The sequence below is a fragment of the Protopterus annectens genome, chromosome 13.part0 (genome assembly GCF_019279795.1).
Source record: "Protopterus annectens isolate FY-2018-M chromosome 13.part0, PAN1.0, whole genome shotgun sequence".
NCBI classification, from domain to species: domain Eukaryota; kingdom Metazoa; phylum Chordata; order Ceratodontiformes; family Protopteridae; genus Protopterus; species Protopterus annectens.
In genome coordinates this window covers 467,375,855-467,399,322 of record NC_056747.1, presented here as the reverse complement: position 1 = coordinate 467,399,322, position 23,468 = coordinate 467,375,855, and the positions used below count along the sequence as shown (strand labels likewise).

The window sequence follows — 23,468 nt, the reverse complement described above, 5'->3', positions numbered from 1 at the left end:
GCTTTGGAGGACTTCACAAGAAGTCTTATTTGCTTGCTTAAGTTAAGGAGGGAGTGTTTTCCAATTTAGGGCTCACTCACTCTTACTCTGACAGCAATTTCTTCCTCTTATTATAAAGTCTGTTAATGGCAGTTGTCCACCAGGCAGTTGTACTCTTCCTTGAGGAGCTTGTTTTGGTCCTTTCAGGTACGGCTGAGTCAATGCAGTTATACAGGTGTTTGTATAAGGCATTGGTGTAGAACTCTGCATAGTTGCCAGTTCCATCTGTGGGGGGAGGTGCAGTGAAGCTATTTACACTATCCTGTAAGAGGTTATAATCTGCTGTGGTGAAGTTTTTTAGTTTAGTTGCTGTGCTGCTGGGGGGGGGGGGGGCAGGTGTGATAGTTACTTCGAATGCGACTGATTTGTGGTTGGATCTCACCAGCAAAGACCTCACAGTGGCGGTGCTACAGTCATCCCCCATATTGGTAGCACCAGATCCAGGCTGTTGGCACCCCTTGTGTGGTGACAACCAGCTGGTCCAGGGAATTGGAGTGAATGAAGTTGAGGAAACTTTGGGCAAGTGACATTGAGCACAACCCAGTCAATGGATGGGTAGTTAGTCGCCCAAAACCATGGTGTTCGGCTGTATCTTGACAGACTCAAGTAGATCCAAATAGGTAGAGTGGGTGTCCTGATTCCTGGAAGGGGTCCTGTAGCTGTCAGTGACATGCATAGGTGTCCTACCAACAGTTAATTGCACCTGAAGTATCTTCAGTGAATCATACTGTTAAACCAATCTAGACATGTATTTATCTTTAATGAATATTGATACACTGCCTCCTTTAGTTTTCATGCCTTCAGTTTGTGGTCAGAATGTGTGGAAGGAGGTGTAATCTGGTATGGCTGGGGTGCTGTCCACAGCCTTGAACCAGGTCTCCATGACCGTACAAATGTCTGTCTTCCAAGGTGCGGACTGCTTCCAGTGAGTGCAGTTTCACGTTAAGACTCTTAGCGTTTAGCAGCATAATCTTGAGATGTTTTTAGATGGAGTTTTTATGTTGGGAATTTTGTCCTTGAGACACTGCCTAAAAAAAGGCACTATGGGGTAGCAAGAGCTTAGCCGGTAGCTGAAATACCAGGGGTGACAGATGAAGACCATCTCTGGCAAAGCATCAAGGTCTGTCGATCATGTCATCCCAGGGTTACAAGTACTGGATCCCCTTAGACTGACACCAGAAACTAAGCCAATTATTGAAGTCAATCATTTTCTCTTTGTATTAAGGCATCATCCTAGGTGAAGGCAAAGTGCTGCTTAAGGCTAGGGGCACAGCTGCCTGAGAGAGGCAGTCAAAGAACTGAATTGTGTCTCTCTTCATATAGTCCAGAGAAGTATGTCTCAAGTCGTTTACACCAACATGGACTATGACAGAGTCATAACGGTTCTTTGAGAGACTTGAGTGCATGCATGATATGGTGGATCCTGGCACCTGACAGGTGATTGTGACCTTTTCCTTATCCAGCCTGGTGAGAGGGACAGCTGTGTGTTTCACGATGGAATCACCAATGACTAATGTGTTTGATTTTGTGTTTTGCCTTAAGGGCTTGACAGGTGAGACACTGGTGCGTGAGCTGTTGTGCATTGTGTTCTGCAGAGGAAGTATTAAATGTAGCTTGCTTGTGTTTGTGAGGCCTTTGGTGTTTAAGTATGTTTCTGGTGAGGAAGTTTGCATATGTAGGTATGTGTGATGCGGGCTTGGGTGGATTAGGAGGTGAGGTATGCATGCTGTGACAACTCATTCATTGTCATATGTACTGACTGGTGTGTGAGGGAGCATGGATTAAAGGTTCTTAATATAGGTACATCACTTACATGTTTAGTTTGTGTGGTCTAGGATTAGAGGATCCTCAGTTAACATGAGGCAGTTGCTACACTGCCTCAGGATGCCCATGTTAACCAAGCTGGCTGGAGAAACTGTGGGAAATTCTGTTAATAGTGTTAGATTTATATGGTCTGGAAAAAAGGTCACACTTGGGAATGGCTAGTGGGTGAGAGGTGTGTTGGTACCTCTGAGGCTAGGCTTAGTGTTGCACCTGACAGTAGAACAGGGCCACGAAAATCCTCTAGAGGACCACAAGCAAAGTGATAAGTGAAAATTTAGCAAGCAAAACGTTTGTCTATAACCACCACTACATGGCAGTGCACAATGGTGCGCGCTAGACACAAACAAGTGCTGGGGTTAAAATAAGAAATAACCCTTTTAACTCAAACTAACCAACAAGGACACGCTCTCTGAGCTCTAGTCTAATCACCCTTAATTAGATGGACCCCTGACAGCACTCTCATCCCACAAGGGTACAGAAGGGCCTTCAACAAAGATGGCTTGAATTTGGTGCTCAGAAGTTACAAAACAGACCCAGGAACAGCAAACCTGGAACTGGGTTATGCTACAGCTGAGCTACTACAATATACAGTAAAATGTGGCAAAAAGCAATTCAGACAATTCAGACAGACAGTAGAATGAAAATACAAATTAAAAGTGCAATATAAGAGCAAAACCAGGCACTTATAGTTACTTGGAAGCAACGGATGTCTCAGATCTTTCAGTATCTTGGTGAAGAGCTCATTTTAATGCTCAAGTGATACCATATGGTCTATATTCAGCAAGTCTGAATCTGGCCTGTAACATACAATGTGAAAGTACCAGAAATTCAGAGTCCATGAAATCAGTCACAACAGCAAAAAAAACAGTTCAAATAAAGCAGCAATTCCCAGCATAGAAGGGCAGAGGCTACACACTCCTGCAAGAGTATAGACTACAGACCTTCTTAATGTGAAATAACTGGCCTGAAGGCCAAGTCCTTAAACCAAAATGAAGAGGGTTAGAATAACAATTACAGTTTAATCAGGCTACTAACAAGCAGTAATAAATGTAGTAGAATAAATGCAGATGAACACTATTAAGAACAAGCAGCAAAAGCAAAATAAAAATACTTTAAAAACTTGAATAAACAAAAAAAGAATTCGACCGGCACACTCACCTTATTTACTTGTGCAATGTAGTCTTCAATGTTATGAAGCACACTTTCGGTATTCTGGGTTTTCGGTGTTCTGGTCTCAATGTTATGACATTTCAATGTTATGAAGTAGACCACTTAACATTGAAATTTCATAATGTTGAATTTCATAACATTGAGACTAAAACATCTAAAGCCCAAAACACTGAAAACTCAAAACATTGAAAACTCAGAAGATTGAAAGTGTGCTTCATAGATTCATAGGTAGGTACTAGGCTATTGGCCCTAGGGTCTATACAAGCCTAGCCAAAAAGGTGCCCTGGCTTTCGCCACCCAAGAAAATTATTTTCCTGTGCTCCCTGTCAAGCAGAGCCACAGAAGTGATCCCCAGGTGAATTTCCTATTTCCTATCCAATCATCAAGATTTTTCTTGAGTGCTAATGAGGAGCCCTGTTTGACATGGGTAGTCTGTTCCAAAGTATAGGAAGTCTCTGGGACAGGAATCTATATAATCATAACATTGAAAACTACAGTGCATATGTAAATAGCATCCTCTCCACCTATAAAAACACTAACAAACACACTTTCTGCTACATTTCTGCAGGGGGGGCAAGCCCCCCTGCACCCCCCCATGTAGGGGGCTCTGCCCCCCACCTCACAACTAAAATATACCAACTCCCAAGATCGCACTACAATGGAAAAAGGTTAGAAAATTAACTTTTTTTCCATTGTAGTGCAATCTTGGAGTTGGTATATTTAATTTATGGGGGGTATGGAGGGTGCAGGGGGGTTGCCCTCCTGCAGAAATGTTGTAGAAAGTGTTTGTTAGGTGATTTTTATAGATGGAGAGGATGTTATTTACTTGTGCAATGTAGTTTTCAGTGTTTTGAAGCACACTTTCAGTGTTCTGAGTTTTCAGTGTTTTGAATTTTTGACGTAGTGGTCTCAATGCTATGAAATTCAACTTTATGAAATTTCAGTGTTATGAAGTAGACCCATATATATATATATATATATATATATATATATATAATGTGTGTGTGTATATATTTGGCTAACTCGTCTCGGTAATGTGCGATTTGTTCATTTGGGCTTTTGTTACTTTGAACTAGAACTACTTATATAATGTGTGTGTGTATATATACATATGTATATGTGTGTGTGTATATATATATATATATATATATATGTGTGTGTATTTATATATATATATATATATATATATATGTGTGTGTGTGTGTATATATATATATATATATACATATACACACACACACACACACACACACACACACACACACACACACACACACACACACACACACACACACACACACACACACACACATGGCTGCAGCTTAGTGGTGAATTGTGTACTGTTTTTGAGTCATGCCCCTCCCCGCACACTTTTTTTTTGATCAGGCATAAATGCAAATGTTCTTGTGAATTCACTTACTTGATTGCTTTTCATCTGTGCATACATGCCAGATTTTTTTAAATTATATTAAATTATTTAATAAAGCAAAATTTGTGGCAATTTATTTAAAGTTTAAGCAGTCTTGGACATGGCTCCCTACTGAAATGTCAGGACTTAAAATATCGAGTGCAAAAAAGAAGAGACTGAAAACATAGGAGAAGAGTAAATCTTGAAAATCGCTGTTCTTTAAAGTTCTTGCACCCCATGATCTTATATACACCAACTGTAAGATTGCCATAACTTGGAGAAAGTGGAATATTCTGAGAAATGGCATCTCGGACTTAATATTTGTAAGTCCATTCTTTTGGCCATTCAATCTCTGTGTTTTGGGACTTCCTCTTGTGAGTCCCAACGTTTCAAATGGTTACCCTTGTGCATTCCTTCAACAAAAAGTGAAACAAGTTACTAACCTATAATAAAAGTACCCATTTTAGAATATTTCAGCCAGAAACAGACCACTTAAATTACTGTCATATTTCGGAATTGTCTGTACCCATCCATTAGAGAGCCTTCGCTGTGTTCCCCTCAAATGCCTGATTTGAGATAAAAAAAAAAAAAAAAAATGTCGAGTAAACTAATTCAACATGCTATACACCAACAGCAAACAAATCCAAACCAGCCCAGAAGTTGAAAATGTTGAAACACAGGTGCCAAGTAGGAAGGTAGCTGGAATAAAGAAGCTGAACCATGACAAAATAAAATCTTTTTTTTAATACAAAATGGTCAGCGCTTTCACAATGGTAACCATTGCTTCATCAGACAGTTCATTCAAACAGCTGACTTCAACAATTAACTAAAGGCAAAACGTAACCATATTAATTAATTGATTGCTGAGTGCTGAATTAACTTTTAGTGGTAGAATTGCTTGTTTTAGTAATGAATTAAAGTATTAAGTGCTGTTGCTGTTTGAATGAAATGTCTGATTAAGCAATGGTTACCATTGCGAAAGCGCTCACCATTTTGTATTAAAAAAGATTTTATTTTGTCGTGGTTCAGCTTCTTTATTCCAGCTGCCTTCCTACTGGGCACCTGTGTTTCAACATGCTTTACACCAAACTCACTAGTCCTGCAAAGTCAGACTAATGCTTGTTTAACTTGATCATGATTCATGACGCAAGGTTGGTCATTCATATCCAGAGACAGCTCAGTACCCAGGAATTACAGCTTCATTGTATACTATGTACAACTGAGATGTCTTATTTAGGTAAAAAATATGTAATTGTGGACACTCTAATGTATTTTTTGTTTCACACAAACCCATGGTAGCCTATGTATTCAAAATTATTTCTCAAGTCTACATAGTCCTGTTAATGTTAGACTATTTAAACTTTGCAAACAACAAGGGGGATTAATACATTTCATCCATAGACAGACCCCTCTCCATCCATCAGTTATAGCCCCTTTGCTGTATAAACCTCATATGATTGTGGTAAAAAAATAAGTACTCTCAACCTCTTATTGCAAGAAGCAGGGACAAACAAAAATAAATGAGAAGCAAAGACCTCAAATCAGGGGCAGATATTCCTTCTAAAAAATGAAGGCCAACTAGTCAAATCTGTCTTTCTCAATATGTCCATAGCTTTTGATACAGTATCCCACCAAATACTTTTCAACAAGTTAGCCATGTATAATCTCAGTCCAACATCCTTGACCTGATTTCACAGTTACCCTTCAAACTGACAACAGTCTACCAAATGGGAAAAAAAGTTTTCCCCCCTACTACTAGTCTGAGTACCCCAAGGATCCATCCTTGGACCTTTACTCTTCATCATATGTACCAGTAACCTCACTGCCTCCACTCAACTGGCCTCCATCATTCAATATGCTGATGACACCTCTCTTATCTGCTGTACCGTCACACCTCAGGAACTTTCAAGACAAAATTTAAAAATCTCTCCAAGACATTGAAAACTGTTTCTCCAACTACAATCTAATACTCAAACCAAATGAAACTAAGCTGATTGTCTACGGTAACAGTAAAACCAAAAATAACCCACCCCCTATCACTATTTCTCTAATGGCACAAAACTTGAACCAGTCAGCAATATTAAACTCCTAGGAGTAACAATTGATGATGATGGTCTAAAATTCGATAAACACACATACCTGACAATCAAAAAGGTTCACTCCAAACCCGACTCACTCTACAGGGCAAAACCTTTCCTAATCAACATTGCCAGGCTAGCCACAGCCAGATCTCACCTACTATCTGCCCTGTTCTACTGTTCCCATATATTTACCAATCCATGCAAAACTGATTTAACCTAGAAGCCTGTTGTAACAAGATAGCTAAGTTTGCCACTAATCTACCCCATAAAATGCACCACTGTTACGCCCTTTACCAACTCAACTGGATAGAACTAACCCATCCTATTATCTCTCAACCAACTAACCACCACCCACAGTATAATCCACAATTCCAACAACTGCCCTACTCTCTTTGACCTAGTCCAACAAAACACCAAGATCAAGACCCTTATATCATCTGACTAATTCTAAAGGTAACTAAATCCCATAACTATTATGGAGACTCCCTGTACTCCAGTAAAATAGCCAAAACCTGGAACTCACTCCCCCAACACATCCTAAATCACCCAGACAGTCCAGTTCAAACTACTCTTAAAAGAACACCTTACTAAACACTGGCTATGCTCCTGTACAGTCCCAAGATAGTCTCTACCTGCTGTTACTTTAACTACAGTAGACTGTATACACTGTAACCTTTACTCTCCTGCTGTCCTACGAGTCACTGTTCTCTCAACTCTTTCTGCCTAAGAAGAAAAACACTTTTTTTATTCTACTTGTTGCCATTCTTGTAAAGTTTTTTACACTTGCATTCAACACTTTGTTTACTCAGTTGTATATTCTGAACAAACTTTATTGTACATTTTTAATCCAATAATTTACTGTACTACTTTGTTGCATCTTTAGCCATGTATGTTTTCTGTTTACTACTTGTTTGGAGCTCATCTCCCTGGGTCTCCAGTGAAAACGGGCTACTGGACCAGTTGGACAGTACCTGGTTAACAAATATAAATAAATACATGTTATTTATATACATCTCTTTATAAATGTTTGTTCTTGTATACTTAAAAAACTTACCAAGCTAACAAGTTTTGCATTGGCAGACTTTTCTGAAAGATGTAAAGTCTGAAATTCAGATGTTTGTCATTATTTAGTCATTGCAATCTTCTTTTTCTTCAGTTAGCTAGAAAACCACACATTTAAAGGACATCCAAAAATGAGGCAAAACAGCAGCATTCTGTGAAAGCAGGGACAACTGACAGCCATGTAATTTCAGATTTGTTTCACACAAACAGCCATAAGTATTCCAAATTAGTTCATACAGATGTGCACAAGTCCTGCAAAGCCCAAACTGGTTCAACTGAGCAAATGACTATAGGATAAGTTATTTGCTTACACAGACTGCCATTTTGCTGAACATACCTCATCTGATTGTGATACAATAATTCTCAGTCTCTTAGCATAGGAATCCAAGACAAGGCCAAAATATAATAATGGATGAAGATCTAAAATCAGTATATTTTTTAAATATTACTCCTAAATTAGAAAATTGATAGTATGTGTTTTTTTACTGCTATGCATTTTGAGCCAGATATGAAGTCTAGAACTCAAATCATTGTCTTCAACCACATTTTTCCAAGTCTGAAACATAAATATCTGCCATTATTTAGTAATCACAATCTTCAGTGGTTTCCCAGAAAAACAAAAATTTTATAACAAAAGACCAAAAATATGAAGCAAGATCAGGGACAGTTTCCAACATATTTCCCTAATGCACAATAGTCCTATAAAACAACTGTTTAAACCGAGAATGCAACAAGAGCAGTTCTGAAATATTACTCTAATTTAAGTTAATAGAACATAAGCTTTTGAATCCGCCTGAATTTTCTGAAGAGTAAGAAGCATGATGCTGTGTCTGGCATTATTGCCAGATGTAATCCTTGGTGGTTTGTCTGAAAAATCAAAAATTTTACATAGGACTGGGTAGACGTGTCAAACTCGGTGACATTCTTCAAATTCAGGGAAGGTTGAGAGGTCTGAGTGGAACATATCTTGGAATTATACACCAGTCTCTCCTTATCTGCAGTAACTGTATAAGTAGATACTAACCAGCAGGTGTCAAAATGACTGCCTTCTGCTTACATGTAACCTTCAGCCAGCAATATTTAGTGGCATCCTTAGCTGTACTGCTGTGTTCACTCACAAAGTATTGCAAAACTGTATCTGCATTTAGAGTTGGAGGTATTCATGTAAGCTTTAGGTACTTCCATTTTTTTTCTTTACTCTTGTATTGCATTTTTTGTTTTAATTTTTTTTTTTTTTTTTTTTGCAGTTTTAAGAGGTCTTGGCTAGGGTCAGTTAGAAAATAATTCTTTTGCAGGCAGCAAATAAAATCCACCTGATTAGAAGGAGCTGTGAAATGGCATTCCTCAAGTACTTAGTGTAGTACTCTATTTGTAGTGCTGTGTGACTTCCTATACTCTGCCGAACTATTGCTGAAATCTGTCTGCATTTGATTTTTCCCACTCACTTGCTCTGCTCCTGCTGTGCTTTTAAAGTTGGTACTTTCGAGTTGCCCGTCCCTGCTATAAATCTGCTTTGGACACTTGCCCCAGTCTCATCCTATCAGCTAATTCTAGTGAGCACTGAGAGATCTACTTGGAGGGTCCCCCACCTTAATCTCTTAAACTTGAATTATCATCTGTTTCTTACCTTACCATTTAGCTGCTTTTACTGTATTTGTGCATATTCCTACTTTAGCTTTTTGCTGCAAATCCTTAGTGTTCAGTTGCATTTATTACTGCTTATTAGTAGATTGGTTATATTGTAACGGTTATTCTAAGCCTCTTAGTTCTGATTTAAGCACTTGGGCTCCTTACTATTTATTTTACATTAGGAATGTTTGAGGTCTACACTCTTGTGGCAGGTGAGGTAGCTTACACCCTTCTCAGTTGGAAATTGCTGATTGAAGGTTTATTATGTCTGTTCTAATGGCTTTGTTCTGGTTTAAGCACTTGGGCTCCAAACCAGTTATTTTACATTAGGAAGGTTTGTGGTCTACACTGCTGTGAGAGGAGAGGGTAGCTTCCACCATTATGAGCTGGAAATTGCTAGTGTAAGTCTTGTTGTGCCTTTATTTGATTGGCTGTAGGGCTAGATTGTTTAAAATTTGAATCTCTGTTCTTAAGGCATTTGGTGACATTTAGCGACCATGCTGCTCGAGAAGAAGAGTGTTGCTGGCTCTGCTAAACTCTAAAAAGCTAAGACTTGCATTACCATATCCACTGTTTTGCACTTTTTTGCTGCATTAATTGCATGTTTCTACAATGAAATATCTGCACTTTTTGACTTTAACAGTCTTCAGTTGGAACTACTTTTGTTCCACCTTAGTGAGAGTAGAGGGGACTCTAGTTATTTTTTGGCTGGGAAGCAAGGAAGAGTGTGATGTTTTTCACTGGCCACAGGGCCTTGTTTTTGTGTTTTTTTTTAATCTAACACAAAACATGGCTCATAACCCACAAGCTCTGAGGCATTTGGCGATGTTTGGCAACCACGCTACTTAAGAAGGCTGTTGCTGGTTTCTGCTGACCTCTACAAAATCTAAGACTTCTATTACCATATCCACTATTTCTTTGTTTTTCACATCATGTTTGTTAAGCCTTGTCTTTAGTTTAGAACTGCCTTGATTCCACTTCAGTGAGAGTAGAGGGGACCAGAGTTATTTTCTGCCCTGTGTTTGTGTAAAGGAAAGTGTATTGTTTTGATTGGCCACAAGGCATTGTTTTGATATTCACTATTTCAGCACTTATTTTCACATTGCTTTTGTTACGGCTGCATTAGTAGAGTATTTCTGTGTTGATTATCTGACCTTTTCTTGTTTTTACAGCCTTTAGTTAGTACTGCTATAGCAGTGATTTGTATAGACACTGATATCTCAGTGTAATTCCCCTTTGCAATCTGTATTTAAATTTCCCTCACTCATCCATAGTAGGTGAGAAGCCAAAGGGATATACATATCCTGACGGTCTCTGTGACCAGTCTGGTTGAGATGGGTTTTATGAGGCATTGTAGCAAATGCCTCACGTACACTGACAACCCAGTTATTGTCAATAAAACAGGTAAAGTATGCGAAAATTGTAAACACACTAACACTAGAGGCAAAACTCTCATACAACCAAGACTAATTCTATAGAGGTTGTCAGTGACACATGCAGCATGCCTACTACACATGGTGAAGATGCTACACATAAAACTACTTATGCTGAAGCACTTGCTGGTAACTTCCTGAAACACAAAGACTTCCTGTATAGCACAGTCAAAACAAAGGGTTCTCTGCCAACATGCAAACACTCCATTAAAAAAAACACCAACCACAGCTACACGTAACAACACTGTAACCAATGTCTCTTCTGCTAAGCTCTTAAGGCAAACCAGTGCACAGTCAAATTTCATGGGCACTGTTGATTCTATGGTGAGGCACACCAATGCCCCCCTCACCAGATTGAGTATGGAGAGAGAGTCATAGTTAGCTTCCTTTCTGGGGCTAGGATCCATCAAGTCACACAGACACTCAGGTTATTGAACCACAAGTACCATTATGACTCTGTTAATAGTCCATGTGAGTGTTAATGACCTGAGATGTACCTCCCTTGACTACATGCAATGAGACGCGATAGAGTTTGCTGATTTGTGTGTCTGGCAAGTACAAGCCTAGCACTGAACAGCATACTACCTTCTCCAAGGATGATGCCATGTTACCAATAGAAAAGGATTGATTTTAACAATTGATTTAGCTTCTGGTGTCAGTCCAAAGGGGTACAATACCTTGTTGGACATGGTTGACAGACCAGTCTGCTTTACTAGGGATGGTCTGCACTTATCCCCGCTACACTTTTGGGTATTGGCAAAGACCTTTTCCATCCCCACAGTTCCTTTTTTAGGCAATGCTAAATTGATAAACCTTCCAACTTAACTGAACCTATGAAAGAATAACTGAAGGTGGTACTGCTGAATGTTGGAAGTCTTAACAAGAAACTCTACTCACTCCCTGCAAGCCGCCTTCTCCCTGGACAGTATAGCCATTTGTGTAGTAATGGAGACGTGATTTAAATTCATGGGAGTACTCTGGCAGTGTAAGGTTATAATGCCTTTCACATCTTTAGAGCAGCTACTCCACAGGAGTGAACTAAATGTGGAGGAGTGTCAGTCTGTATTAAAAACAACCTCACATCTAGACTGAAGTGCATGACCCACTGTAACGCATACATGTGCAACTCATAAACAGAGTCTCGTACCATATCCTTGGAACCTGTAGGTCCCCCTCCACATCCTATGAAACCTGTACTACTTGTCTCAAAGTACTACAGTTCCTCACCCTTCAATCCAATATGATCTTCATGGTGGATCTCAACTACCCCTTTATAAATTGTCAGTCCTACACCACTTCTGATGCACAAGCCCAGCGATTCCTAAACTTCATCAATATCAACATCTTGGAACAGTTGGTCCATTCTCCTTCTGGGGGACAAACATCCTTGACCTTGTACTTGCAAACATGGGGGAATGATGTTCCTCACCCATTGTAATGTCATAGATTGTCATGTCTGACCAAATCTGAGGACCCAGCAAAACTAAAAACCTTCAGGAAATATTCCAGAACCAAACTCTCTCTACTAAGCAACACCTTGGCTAAATTTCGAGCACCCCCAAACCCAGTAAACATCATAGCATATGTTAAGCTATTTACAAATCCCTGTACAGCCATATTGATAGCTGTATAGAGCAAGCTGTGCCCACTCGTATTAAGAATAAGACAAACTCAAAGGACAGGCTACCCTGGTGGAATCACTGTCAGTTGATTATGCAACAAAAGAAAAAAAATCTTGGCCAAGCGTAGGAGGAACAAAGCCCAACATACTAAAAAAAACACCCTGACCAATCTAAACAGACAGCTAATAGGGACATATTTGATGAAAACATAGCTTCTCAGGCCAAGGACAACCACAAAACGTTCTACAGCTATGTCCATAACTTCAAGGGAAATGTGCAGCAATGTGCAGAACTTACTGCAAATGGCATCACCCACACTGGACTGGAGGCTATTGCCAACCTTTTAGCTGACAGGTTCAGCTCAAATATCTTCCCCGGTTAGTCCAAAGCAAATACTGTGTACCACAATTCCCCCAACCATTACTAGGCAACAGGTGTTTAATGTAATTTCCAAGGCGAAAAACACTACATTAATGGGCCCTGATAACGTCCAGGGATGCTTACTAAACAACATGAAACATGGCCACTCTGGTCCACTTGAATCACTTTTCATATGGAGCCTAGAGTCAGGTTTTATGCTCAAGGAATGGAACATGGCAGCAGTCATTTCCCTGCACAATGGAGGTTCAAACACGGATCCAGGTAACTACAGGCCTATAAGTTTGACCAGCCTCCTACATAAGGCCATGGAAAGAGTCATTATGAACATGATAAATGAGGACAACCTGCAAATGCTAGAACCATCATGGTTTGGCTTTGTTAAAGAAAAGGTCATGCCTACTAAATTTGGTGGACAACTTTGAGAGTCATCAAAACAATGAATTGGTGCAAGACTTTGTACACACAGCTTACCTTGACCTGTCCAAGGCTTTTGATATAGTATAGCACTCAGGAGGCATTATAGACAAGCTCACTAAATTTAAGATATTAATTCTTTTATCACCTGTTGTATAGTCAGCTGGCTCACTGATAGGATACAATAGGTCAAAATAGGTGAGGCCACCTCTAGCAAGAAGAGCATTCACTAGGGGAGTCTCCCAGGGCTTGGTACTAGGCCCACTTCTTGTTGTCATCCAGTTCTCTGAAGTGGAAACAAACACTGAAGGTTTATGGATGAGTAAGTTTGTAGATGATTGCAAAGTGGGAGTTATCGACTCCCCTGCAAACAATAGCATTCTTCAATAATGCCTAACTCTGACTAATAAATGGTGTCAAAGCCATGGTCTTAAACTCAATGCTAAGAAATGCATAATTGTACCCTTTGGTAAGTCAACTATCCCAGCTAATTACCATGTTGATTATACACTTCTAAGAGCCGATCCAGTGGTTAGGGATCTGGGTAGGCAGTAGCCTTAACTTTGAACACCATGTGGCCAAAGTGGTGAGGAAATCCTTTATTTTGCACAACTGATAAGTAAGGGCATGGCATCTAGGGCCAAAGAGGTCATTATTCCAATGTACTCTGCCCTTATCAGATGACCGAGTCCAATGCTGTCTTTGGTACATCCATGACCAGGCATATGCAGCAACTAGAATGACCTCAGAGATTCCTTACAAGAAGAATACAAGGTGTACCAAACCTGCTTTTACACAAAGCACCTTAAAGCCCTTTCCTTCTACTAAGTCTTCTATAGACTGATGAGGGGTGATGCAATACCACACTTACGAATATGCAGGAGATTCTTAAGTCAAACAGTACCAGAAGTACAAGGTCTAGGGACCAGAGTTTTGTCTGTGGCTTAAACAGAACATGCTGGAGAGACAGATGTGTCCGAGAAGACTGCCCCTGTAATGTAAAATCCTTACCATTCATTTGAAACCAAGTTCATCTATTACCCAATATAAGTACAATCTAGACCAGTGGGTGGGGAATAGAAAATTGACACTGGGCCTGGCACCCATGTCCCTTATGGACAGAGGAAGTTTATAAATGCCTGGCCATCTGTGTCCTTTCTGGATACAGGATATCATCATTCTTTTGGGAAGACTTGGCCAGGCTTAGAAAGACCCCCTGTGTCATTAGCCTAGTAATAATCTATAAATCTATGTAGATGCTACAACCAAGCAAAGAAATACAAGTAGGCATTCAGGAGATCAGTGACTAGGAAGCTTCTGAATGTCTCCCTTGCACATATATTTATGCATAAGGCCAAGTAAATTTAATACATGCATATATGAATCTGCAACTGCATAGCTTTTACTTGTTCTGTTCTTGCCTCCCTTTAACAAATTTTGTAGAAAAGGAAGAGGTTTTCTTCAGAATCTAGACTATGGACAGTGAACGTGTTTATGGCCTATGAAGTTTAAAGTTCATTTTAAACTGCACTTTTTGCATATTAGCAAATATGCAAATGATCTGGTTGCCTGTAAATTTACTTGACGGTGCAGCAGCTTGCTGCTGCTCTTTCAAGCTTGAGTCCATGATCGTCCTGTACCCCATCCAACCCTAGTCCTTCAATATTCCAAGGCTTTATGCCGATTGCCATTCCCCCAAAAAATCATAGGAAGATGGGAAGACCAGCAGCAGAACGCCTAAGGCTGCTTTAGGTAGGATCACCACATGCCATTTTCTTAAAGGAATATTGCTTTGAAATTGATGTTTGGCAATGCTGACCACAGTAGTCCTCCTTTTAAGCAACCCAGTACATTCATGCCTGTTTTTCATTCTATGATAGAGGTATTTGGACATTTGAATGAGGAAGCTATACACGCTTTCTTTGCAAATAATAATAGAAAGAAAGGGCCTAAGAATTGAACCCCTTGTGAATTTAAAGGCTTAGATAATTTAGCTCAAGACAGTACAATTGTTATACAGCTGGCTGATAAAGGGGGCCTGATTGTAGTTATGGCTAAGGATTTTTACTTTGAATCTATGAAATCAGTATTGAGTGATCCTTCAGTTTACACTGTTATTGATTATAGCTTCATTGTCAGTATTCAGAACAGGATTCTGAGGACACTAGATGAATGTCTAATGAGTAGACTGATCACATTGGAATTGTATAATTTTTTTACATGTTAGTGAGCCACTTATTCCTGTGATAGTGTCTTCTAAAGATGCATAAAGATCCTGTTAAACCCCCCATTTAGACCTATAGTTTCAGGTAATTGGTTGACTGAAACGTTTTCAGTTTATGTTGAGAAATATCTTCGACCAGTTTTTGATAAGAAATGTCCATAATTCTTGGAGACTCCAAACAGTTTTTGTATGATTTATTTCAGTTTACACAACAGTGTTCTTTTGATCAGATATCTTTTTTGTTATGTTGGAAGCTCAGTCTTTGTTCATGGTTTAACCCAATCGATATGGGTTGGAATGCATGAAGGATCGTTTATTCCATTATGTGAATATCACATTAAGGTTATTGATTTGCTTTGTTTATTCATGGAACTTGTTTTAGATATTTTTTGTTTTATTCTTGCTATTGCAAAATGATGGCATGGCTATGGGCACCTGTAGTGCAAATAGCTACGCCAACATTGTAATGGCTCAATGGGAAGATGAATTTATTATTGGTAACTTAGACTTTAAAGATTATATTTTGTTCTATCATAGATTTGTGGATGACATCTTTCTTTGGAAAGGGTCACCAGATCTATTAGGGTTTTTTGAGTTTATTAATAACATTGTTTTTATGAAGTTTATGATACCTTACTCGGCAGTTAAGATTAATTTTTTTAGATTTGAATATTTGAAGAACAGGAGGAGGAACTATTAGAATGGGGGTTTACAGAAAACTCTGTGCCAGGAACACCTACCTCCATAGGAGAAGGTATGCACTGTCAGCATGTTTATAATGTAGTGAAAGGACAAGATATGCGCCTGTCCAGATTACATGTTGATAATGATTTTCAGAAGGAATTCCCTAATTTAAAAATGAGAGTGGGGTTATACAGACAAAGATATAGATACTCCCTTTCAAGAAGTCATAGGATTGAGATTCTGTGGCTAGACCATATTTTTCTGAGCATTCAAGTGCTGTTAATAGCAAGAAGAATGGTACAGTGAAACGTCCTGTATGTATGACTTTGCAAAATAACAACAATTGTAGGGGAGATCACATGAATTATTGAGAAACATTGGCATGTATTAACAGTAGAACCAACACTTAGTAATATCATTGGAGATTTTCCCTCCTTTTGTTGTAAGAACAAGAAATCCATTAGAAAGATGTTATGTTATCCAAAGATTAAGATAGATTTGACTAGTAGCACCTTTATTGGCACAAGACCTTGTACCAAGTGCAGTTATTGTAGTTGCATCAATTGTGCCTCTAAATTTAGACACCCAGACACAGGACGTACTTATGAGTTTAAAGTCACAGCAGACTGTAATACTGATAATGATAAATATTTAGCTGTATGATCTATGCCAGGCATTTTATTTGGGCAAGACTAATAGACCATTTAAACATCACATATGAGAACATCTATATAACATTAGAATAGGTTGTCTGAAAAATGCTCTAGCTAAACACATTAAGTGATTTGGGGGCGGAGCACACATTTAAGTTTATGGTGATAGATACTATAAGACCCACTGACCGCAAAGGAGATGTTAGAACTTTATACTGACTCTGTAGATGCCAAGTGGATTATAAGAATGAGATCTGACCAAGGTAAAGGTCTGAATGACCGAGTATCCTTATATCCCTTTATGAAGTTGAGGGGAATACGTTAAATAATTATATGTATGTTGTTCAACAGAAGTGTGTTTTTTATTGAAGTGTATTTTTAATAGCCTGAAACTGTATAGATTTTTATGTATTATGTTCTTTTTTATGTATTAGGTCTTTTTAAGTTTCAAATGGATGCTTGATTGTGATTGGACAGGTTCTATTTAAATGGATTAAATGTTAGTGGTTGTATTGGTCTGAAGAAGCATTTTTGAGAGAGCACTAACCTTGGTATTAAAGTTTTTACATTATAACATTACATGTACTTTTTTTAGTCTTTATCAAGTCGGCCTGGACCGTGTGTTGGTCTTGCCCTTTATTGGACTGTGTTTTATTATTTATGCTTTTTTTGGGCGGACTATTTATCCCACTGATTCGTCATGGTTTTATTTATATATATATAACTGTCTCCTACTAAAAAAGTGTCACCTAGCCATAGTGCTCAAGTGCAAACAATGGGCACCATGAGTATATAGATCAATATACTTGTGTTATTTAACCATGTTTAATTAAACCTAAATATAAATTCTATTGGTTTTAGTTATTATGTTTATCACATATGCTAATTAAATTGAGTTAGCATTGTTGACCTTAAAAAAGCTGTCTGTTTTGTTGCAGATACTGAATGGCTGGCCACAGATCGTCTTAGAGCTGTGGGCCCATGGCAGTAACTTGAATGACCACATTATAATTTGCCATTGAAATACATGCATTTCTTTTTTTAATTTTTTTCAGCTGAATAATTCTTTTTTTTACAGATAGTGAGACCTTTTGACCACTTGTTCTTAGGCACACTGAACAGTACAGGACTTAGGACTGACCTCTGAGATATGTAACTAATAATTTTTCTTCTTCATAAAACCTCTCTTCACAGTCTTTTGTGTCCTACCCTCTCAACCATGCATTATCTCTATTCCATGATCTCAGTCATTTATTCTCCCTCTCTGGTATCAGTCCAATAACATTCCAAGCTGTAAGTCTCATTTAAGAGTAAATTGTGCATTTTTAACATTCTAAGACAGAAGTCTTGTCTGAGAACAAATTATGTATTTTGTACAGAAAAGGATAACAAAGTAATGCAAAAGTTAACACTGATGGCTCTTCGTTCTCGGCTCTTCAGTTTGGTTCTTGGATGGGGTGTCTCGTTTTCTCCTTGTCCAAATGGGTTTTCATTGATTTCCTGTTTCCTCCCACATTCCAAAAGAATACTGTAGGTGAATTTGTCAGCCTTCACATTGCCCATATACCTGAAGCATGCTATTTACTTGCATCTTATACAGGCTGTATCTCTTTTTGCATCTACTGAGTGCTACAGTGGTCTTCAGTTTGCTCATAATCATCAATTAGGTTAAGCAGGTAAATGGAGAAAGAATGACTGCATTCAGAATATGTGAGGCAGATTTTGAGCCTACTTTGAGACTGACCTTTGTTAAATGAATCATTTAGGGTCAACATATAACCTTCAGTATTTGTAGAGTACAACTCCACATTCATGTTAAGTAGATGCTTAAATAAAATAATTTTTTTGCAAGTTTATGCTTACAAAAGCGTATTGTTATGATTGGTTTTATTGTGCTACCTTACCTGTTTTCACAATTCTTTTGTAAATGTGATCATTTTGATTGAGTTTTTTTCATTACTCTACCTTCTTTATCCTCTGTTCCTAAGATATCTGTTAATTTAGAAAAAAAATATTTAAAGCAGAAATTAATAAATTTGAACGTATAATTTTCATTCTGCTAGTCTGAACTTGTTGCTGAGCTCTTTCATGACAAGGAGAGTGCAGTTCTGTCTGCATCCGGTGGAAGGTCTTTCCCTGCCAAAATGAACCTACGGTTTAGCAAAAAGAGTTTACCAGCCACTAACAAGGAGCACAAGAAAACTGTTGGATCTCAGGTATGTTTTCTGTGTTATCAGTTTTGCACTGAATATGTAAACCATGACCATGTGCCATGACTGTTCTCATGAGACCATATTAATTTACTGTTTGTGTCAAAAGCCTTGTTAAAATTGTACAGTTTGTGCCAGAAACATGTTGCACAATTTAAATTTGTTTGGCCAGTTCTGTTACTGTAATATGTAAAGCAGAAGAATTTGACCAACTCAACATCAGGCTCTGCTCTAAGTTGTTTTAAGACATAATAGTTGCACATTTTTCTACAGTGTCTATTCAGATAACCCACACATTTTAGTGTACTTTAAATTCTTGCTTATTTTCCTGACTTAATATAGGCATTTTTTTTGAGTAGCTCCTTAAAAACATATTGCTAACAACTTCAACCCCTTGTTGTCCAGAAAAAGAAAAAAAATAAAGATCCCTCCTAAACATTGAAAATTGCTGCCAAAGCCAGCTGCAATCTTAGAAAAAAATGTTTCGTCTGTAAGCTTAGATTGATAGTCTTACCTACAATCCCCTCTCCAGCCCAGTCATCTGGTATGGACCCGGCAGAGTGTGTGAGCCACATTACCACAGTGTGTCTAACACTTGCAGCTGGCCCTCCATCTGTTTTATCCACGCACTGTGTGGATGCCAACTCCTATTGCTCCGCCTGACCTCCCTATATCAGGAATCCAAGCAGAGACAGTTCCATTAAACACAGTGTAGGTGTCTTCTTAAAAAGACTTGAATCTGTGTCTTGATACAATGCCAAAGTTAGTTTCTCATTGTTAGTGGCTTGCACACTTGCGACCTCACCCCCCAGCTTGCTTCTAGCCCCGTAGCATTTTTTTTATTCCTTTCCCTTACCATCTGCCCTGCACCTAGCCTTTCCAAGCTTTAGTTTACTTTGTGAGGCCACTAGATGGCAGCATAGAACAAGCGCGCTTGAAGCACACCATTTCAAAACACATTTACCTGAAAAAAGAAACAATTACTTTGTAACCTGTCTCTTATCTCTCGCACAATTCCCCAACTAGAAAAGACGCACTCTACCTCCTGCATTTCTGCTCCTTACCTGCAGACTGCTGTGTTTAAAAAACAAGACATAAAAAAGTAAATCAAAGCTATTGTTTAAAAAAGTGTCTGAAAACCTGGCTACTTACCTGCATTCTAGCATTCTATTTTACCTGGTTGTTTTTTTTTTCATATTTCGCGCCACTTTCTCAGCTGGGCCAGCCCCGTTCCATTCGCCCTCACTACGCTCGGGCTCTCTGCTCCCCAACCCTATCCCCATTCCCACCCACCCCATTATAAATCACATTTATATCTAGCCTTGCCCGTCCTACCTCTTCTACATCCAACCACCCATCACAACCTCAGACTCACATGACCAACCATCCCCTACCACAAATCTAAAAGATACTCCACCACTTCCCCTCTCCTTTCTCCCCCTCTCCTTACTCCCAGCAAATCCCTCTCTCTAACCCCACCAACTCACCTAGCCAACCACAACTTCTACCACCACTCACAACCACTACTATTATATCTTACTAAAGTCTTTACTTATCACCTTCTACTCCACCTGTTAAAAAAAAAAAAAAAAAAAAAAAACTACACTATCTTCCTCTCTACCTTTACTTACAACACACCTTCTGTACTGTCATCCTATCTCATACTATCTTATTTGTCTTAAAACCATCCATATACCCTGCAAAACTCACTGCATCCCTTGCCACAAAACTGTACAACAATGCCTCTCCTAACCAACATCATCCTTATCACACACACTGTACTTCTCCTTACTTCTAAAACTATCTGCTCTTCACATGACTATCCCACATCCCTTAAGATCCCCTACAATAGCCAGTCATACTCACACCCTCCCTAGCTACCCAGTAATCCACTCATCTCTTTACAGCACAGACTTAATCTTACAAAAAAACTAATATTCCTCTACCCCCTAAATCACCCCTCCCACAACTAAGTGTATAAACACAACCTTAACCAAACTAACAAGAGTCTATCAAGAACATTTTACAGGCCAAACAAAAAATCTCAGACAAGCAACTCCCCCTACCTTCTGGAACCTGGCCCTATCCGGCGATGTACATCCCAACCCCAGCCCTTCTTCCCACACAAACAACTCCCCCAACCCCACAAAAGCTATTCAATTCACCACAGTCAACACCCAAAGCATTAAAAATAAAATTCCACAACTGCATGCATGGGACAGTCAGTACAAGCCTGACTTTATGGCCATCACTGAAACATGGCTAAAACCGTGCATCAAGGACTCAGAATTTCTACCCCCCAACCACTCCTGCCTCAGAAGCGACAGGCTTCACAAAAAAGGTGGAGGCATTGCACTACTCTTCCCGAACACCTACACAGTCATTCCTTACTCAAAACCAATACCCACTTTTTCCAACGCAGAACTCCTAATCGCATTACTAAAACTTAATATGTAAATCCCTATGTATCATAGTCCTATACATACCCCCTGGCAACAACATTCCTATTTTAGAGGAAATTCTTGCCTGGACAACCAGTAACATAAATAATGAAACTGTAATCCTAGATGACACAAACAACAATTGGCTAGATATCACTAAGAACCCCTCTACAGGTGTCAGCCTACATAAATATACTCAGCTAATCTCAAATATAACCAGACACAATAATAAAAACAACAATGGATCCATCTTGGACTGGATCTTATTTTATGACCCTGACAAAATCTCCTCCTCTGGCACTCTACCAGATTGTATCAGTGACCACTCACCAGCATATATAATATGCAAGCCCACCCCTATATCATGTATACACCAATATTGTTAAACCAGAGACCTATCCCACTTCTCCCCTGATACCCTCAACAATATGCTTCTGAGCACAAACTGGAGTCCATTAAAAACTCTCCCCTCAATGATGCAGTAGAATTTAACTCTACAGTTCTCAAAATACTAAATAGCTTAGCTCCACTCAGGCTTAAGAGAATTAGAGCAAAACATGCTACCTGGCTAACAAAAGTCCACAAAGCAAATTATGGCCACTAGAGAGAAAGCCTGGAAAATCTGGAATAAAAATAAAACTTCACCCAACCTCTTATGGTACAAGCAACTTCGCAATCAAGCCAAATGCTTGGTTATAAAAAACAAAAGACTACTTCCAAAACATCCAAAATCAGCACAGACAAAGCCCTAAAACCTTCTGGCATGTTATAAATTCCATACTCCACCCAGGGACAAAAAAACCCTGCCCTGACCCTGAAAAAACTCACACTGATATAGTCTCACTCTTTAACAATTGCTTTATTGATACCATTGCAAAACTAACCACAGCCTTTCCAACTATCAACACCAATTCTCACGCTACACCCTCTGTACCTAACAGCACCACCACCCCTCTACCTACCTTCTCATTATCACCCATTCCAACATCTACCATCAAAAAACTTCTCCATAAACTAAAACCCTGTACTAATGCCTCAGATAACCTACCTTCAGAATACCTACAACTAGCTGCCCCTTCTATAGCTTATCCTGTCAGTATCCTCCTTAATAGATCTTTTCAAGAATCATGTGTACCAGACATCTGGAAAAATGCTTTTGCCCTTCCTCTCCACAAAGGGTGCTCTAATTCTGACATCTCAAACTTCCGTCATCTCCAAAATTCTGGAGAAATGCATGCACACTCTGCTCATAAGCCACTTAATAAGCCACCAAATGCTCTCGCCTACTCAGCACGGCTTTAGACCAGTCCTTAGCACCAACACTGCCCTAATTTCCTCCTTCAACACAGTAAATCGAGCCATGATGCTGGTTCCTTAGTCTTTGCTCTCTTTCTAGATTTGTCTAAAGCATTTGACACTATCTCCCACTCCCTCCTACTAACTAAACTCTCCAACCTTAACCTAGGTTCCCCTACCCTACAATGGTTTACAAGCTGTCTCAGCAATAGACACCAGGCTACCATATGACAGCACTCCTCCTCTCCTTTCATGAGCACTAACACAGGTGTCCGTCAAGGCTCTATTCTTGGTCCCGTTGTTCAGCATATTCATTAAAGACTTTCATAATTCCTTACCCAACAGTACTGTCATCCAGTATGCTGATGATTTGACCATCCTCTACTCTTCCAAATCTCCCTCTGTTCTGCAGCATCTTACCCAAGAAGCCTTTACTTCTACTGAAACATGGCTGTCCCAAAACCACCTAGCCCTTAACCCCAATAAAACCAAACTCTTAGTTTTTTCCCCACACTAAATCCAGCCATATTGACAAACAACTTCTCTTTAAACATTCCCAAAACAATACTACCATAGAAGTTGTCCCAAGCTCCAAACTATTAGGTGTCCTCACTGATGACAGATTAACATTTGACCTTCATATCTATAGTAATATTAAGAAGACCCACCAAAAGCTTCGTGACCTGTATAGACAAAGCTACTTTCTCAACAACTCAATTAGGATAGCCCTCGCCTCATCCTTCTTGCTCCCAACTCTCCTATACGGTGCCCCTATCCTCAAAAACTTAGTCACACTTACAAACAAAACTTGACTCCTGCTATAACAAGGTTGCCAGATTTGCCACTAATACAAAAAACACACACACCACTGTTCCTCTTTGCACCAGCTCAACTGGC

General features: G+C 39.2%; 1 protein-coding gene across 1 annotated transcript in view; it reads left to right on the top strand.

The window, feature by feature from the left end:
* The window catches only part of LOC122787918 (unconventional myosin-Vb-like), a gene marked incomplete at its 5' end in the record, with an annotated part of 1,807,467 nt that overhangs the window by 570,023 nt on the left and 1,213,976 nt on the right, over positions 1–23,468 (top strand). The window contains one exon of the mRNA XM_044054844.1: positions 18,688–18,840. Coding sequence (XP_043910779.1) covers positions 18,688–18,840 — 153 coding nt within the window. The remainder of the gene's footprint in view (positions 1–18,687; positions 18,841–23,468) is intronic.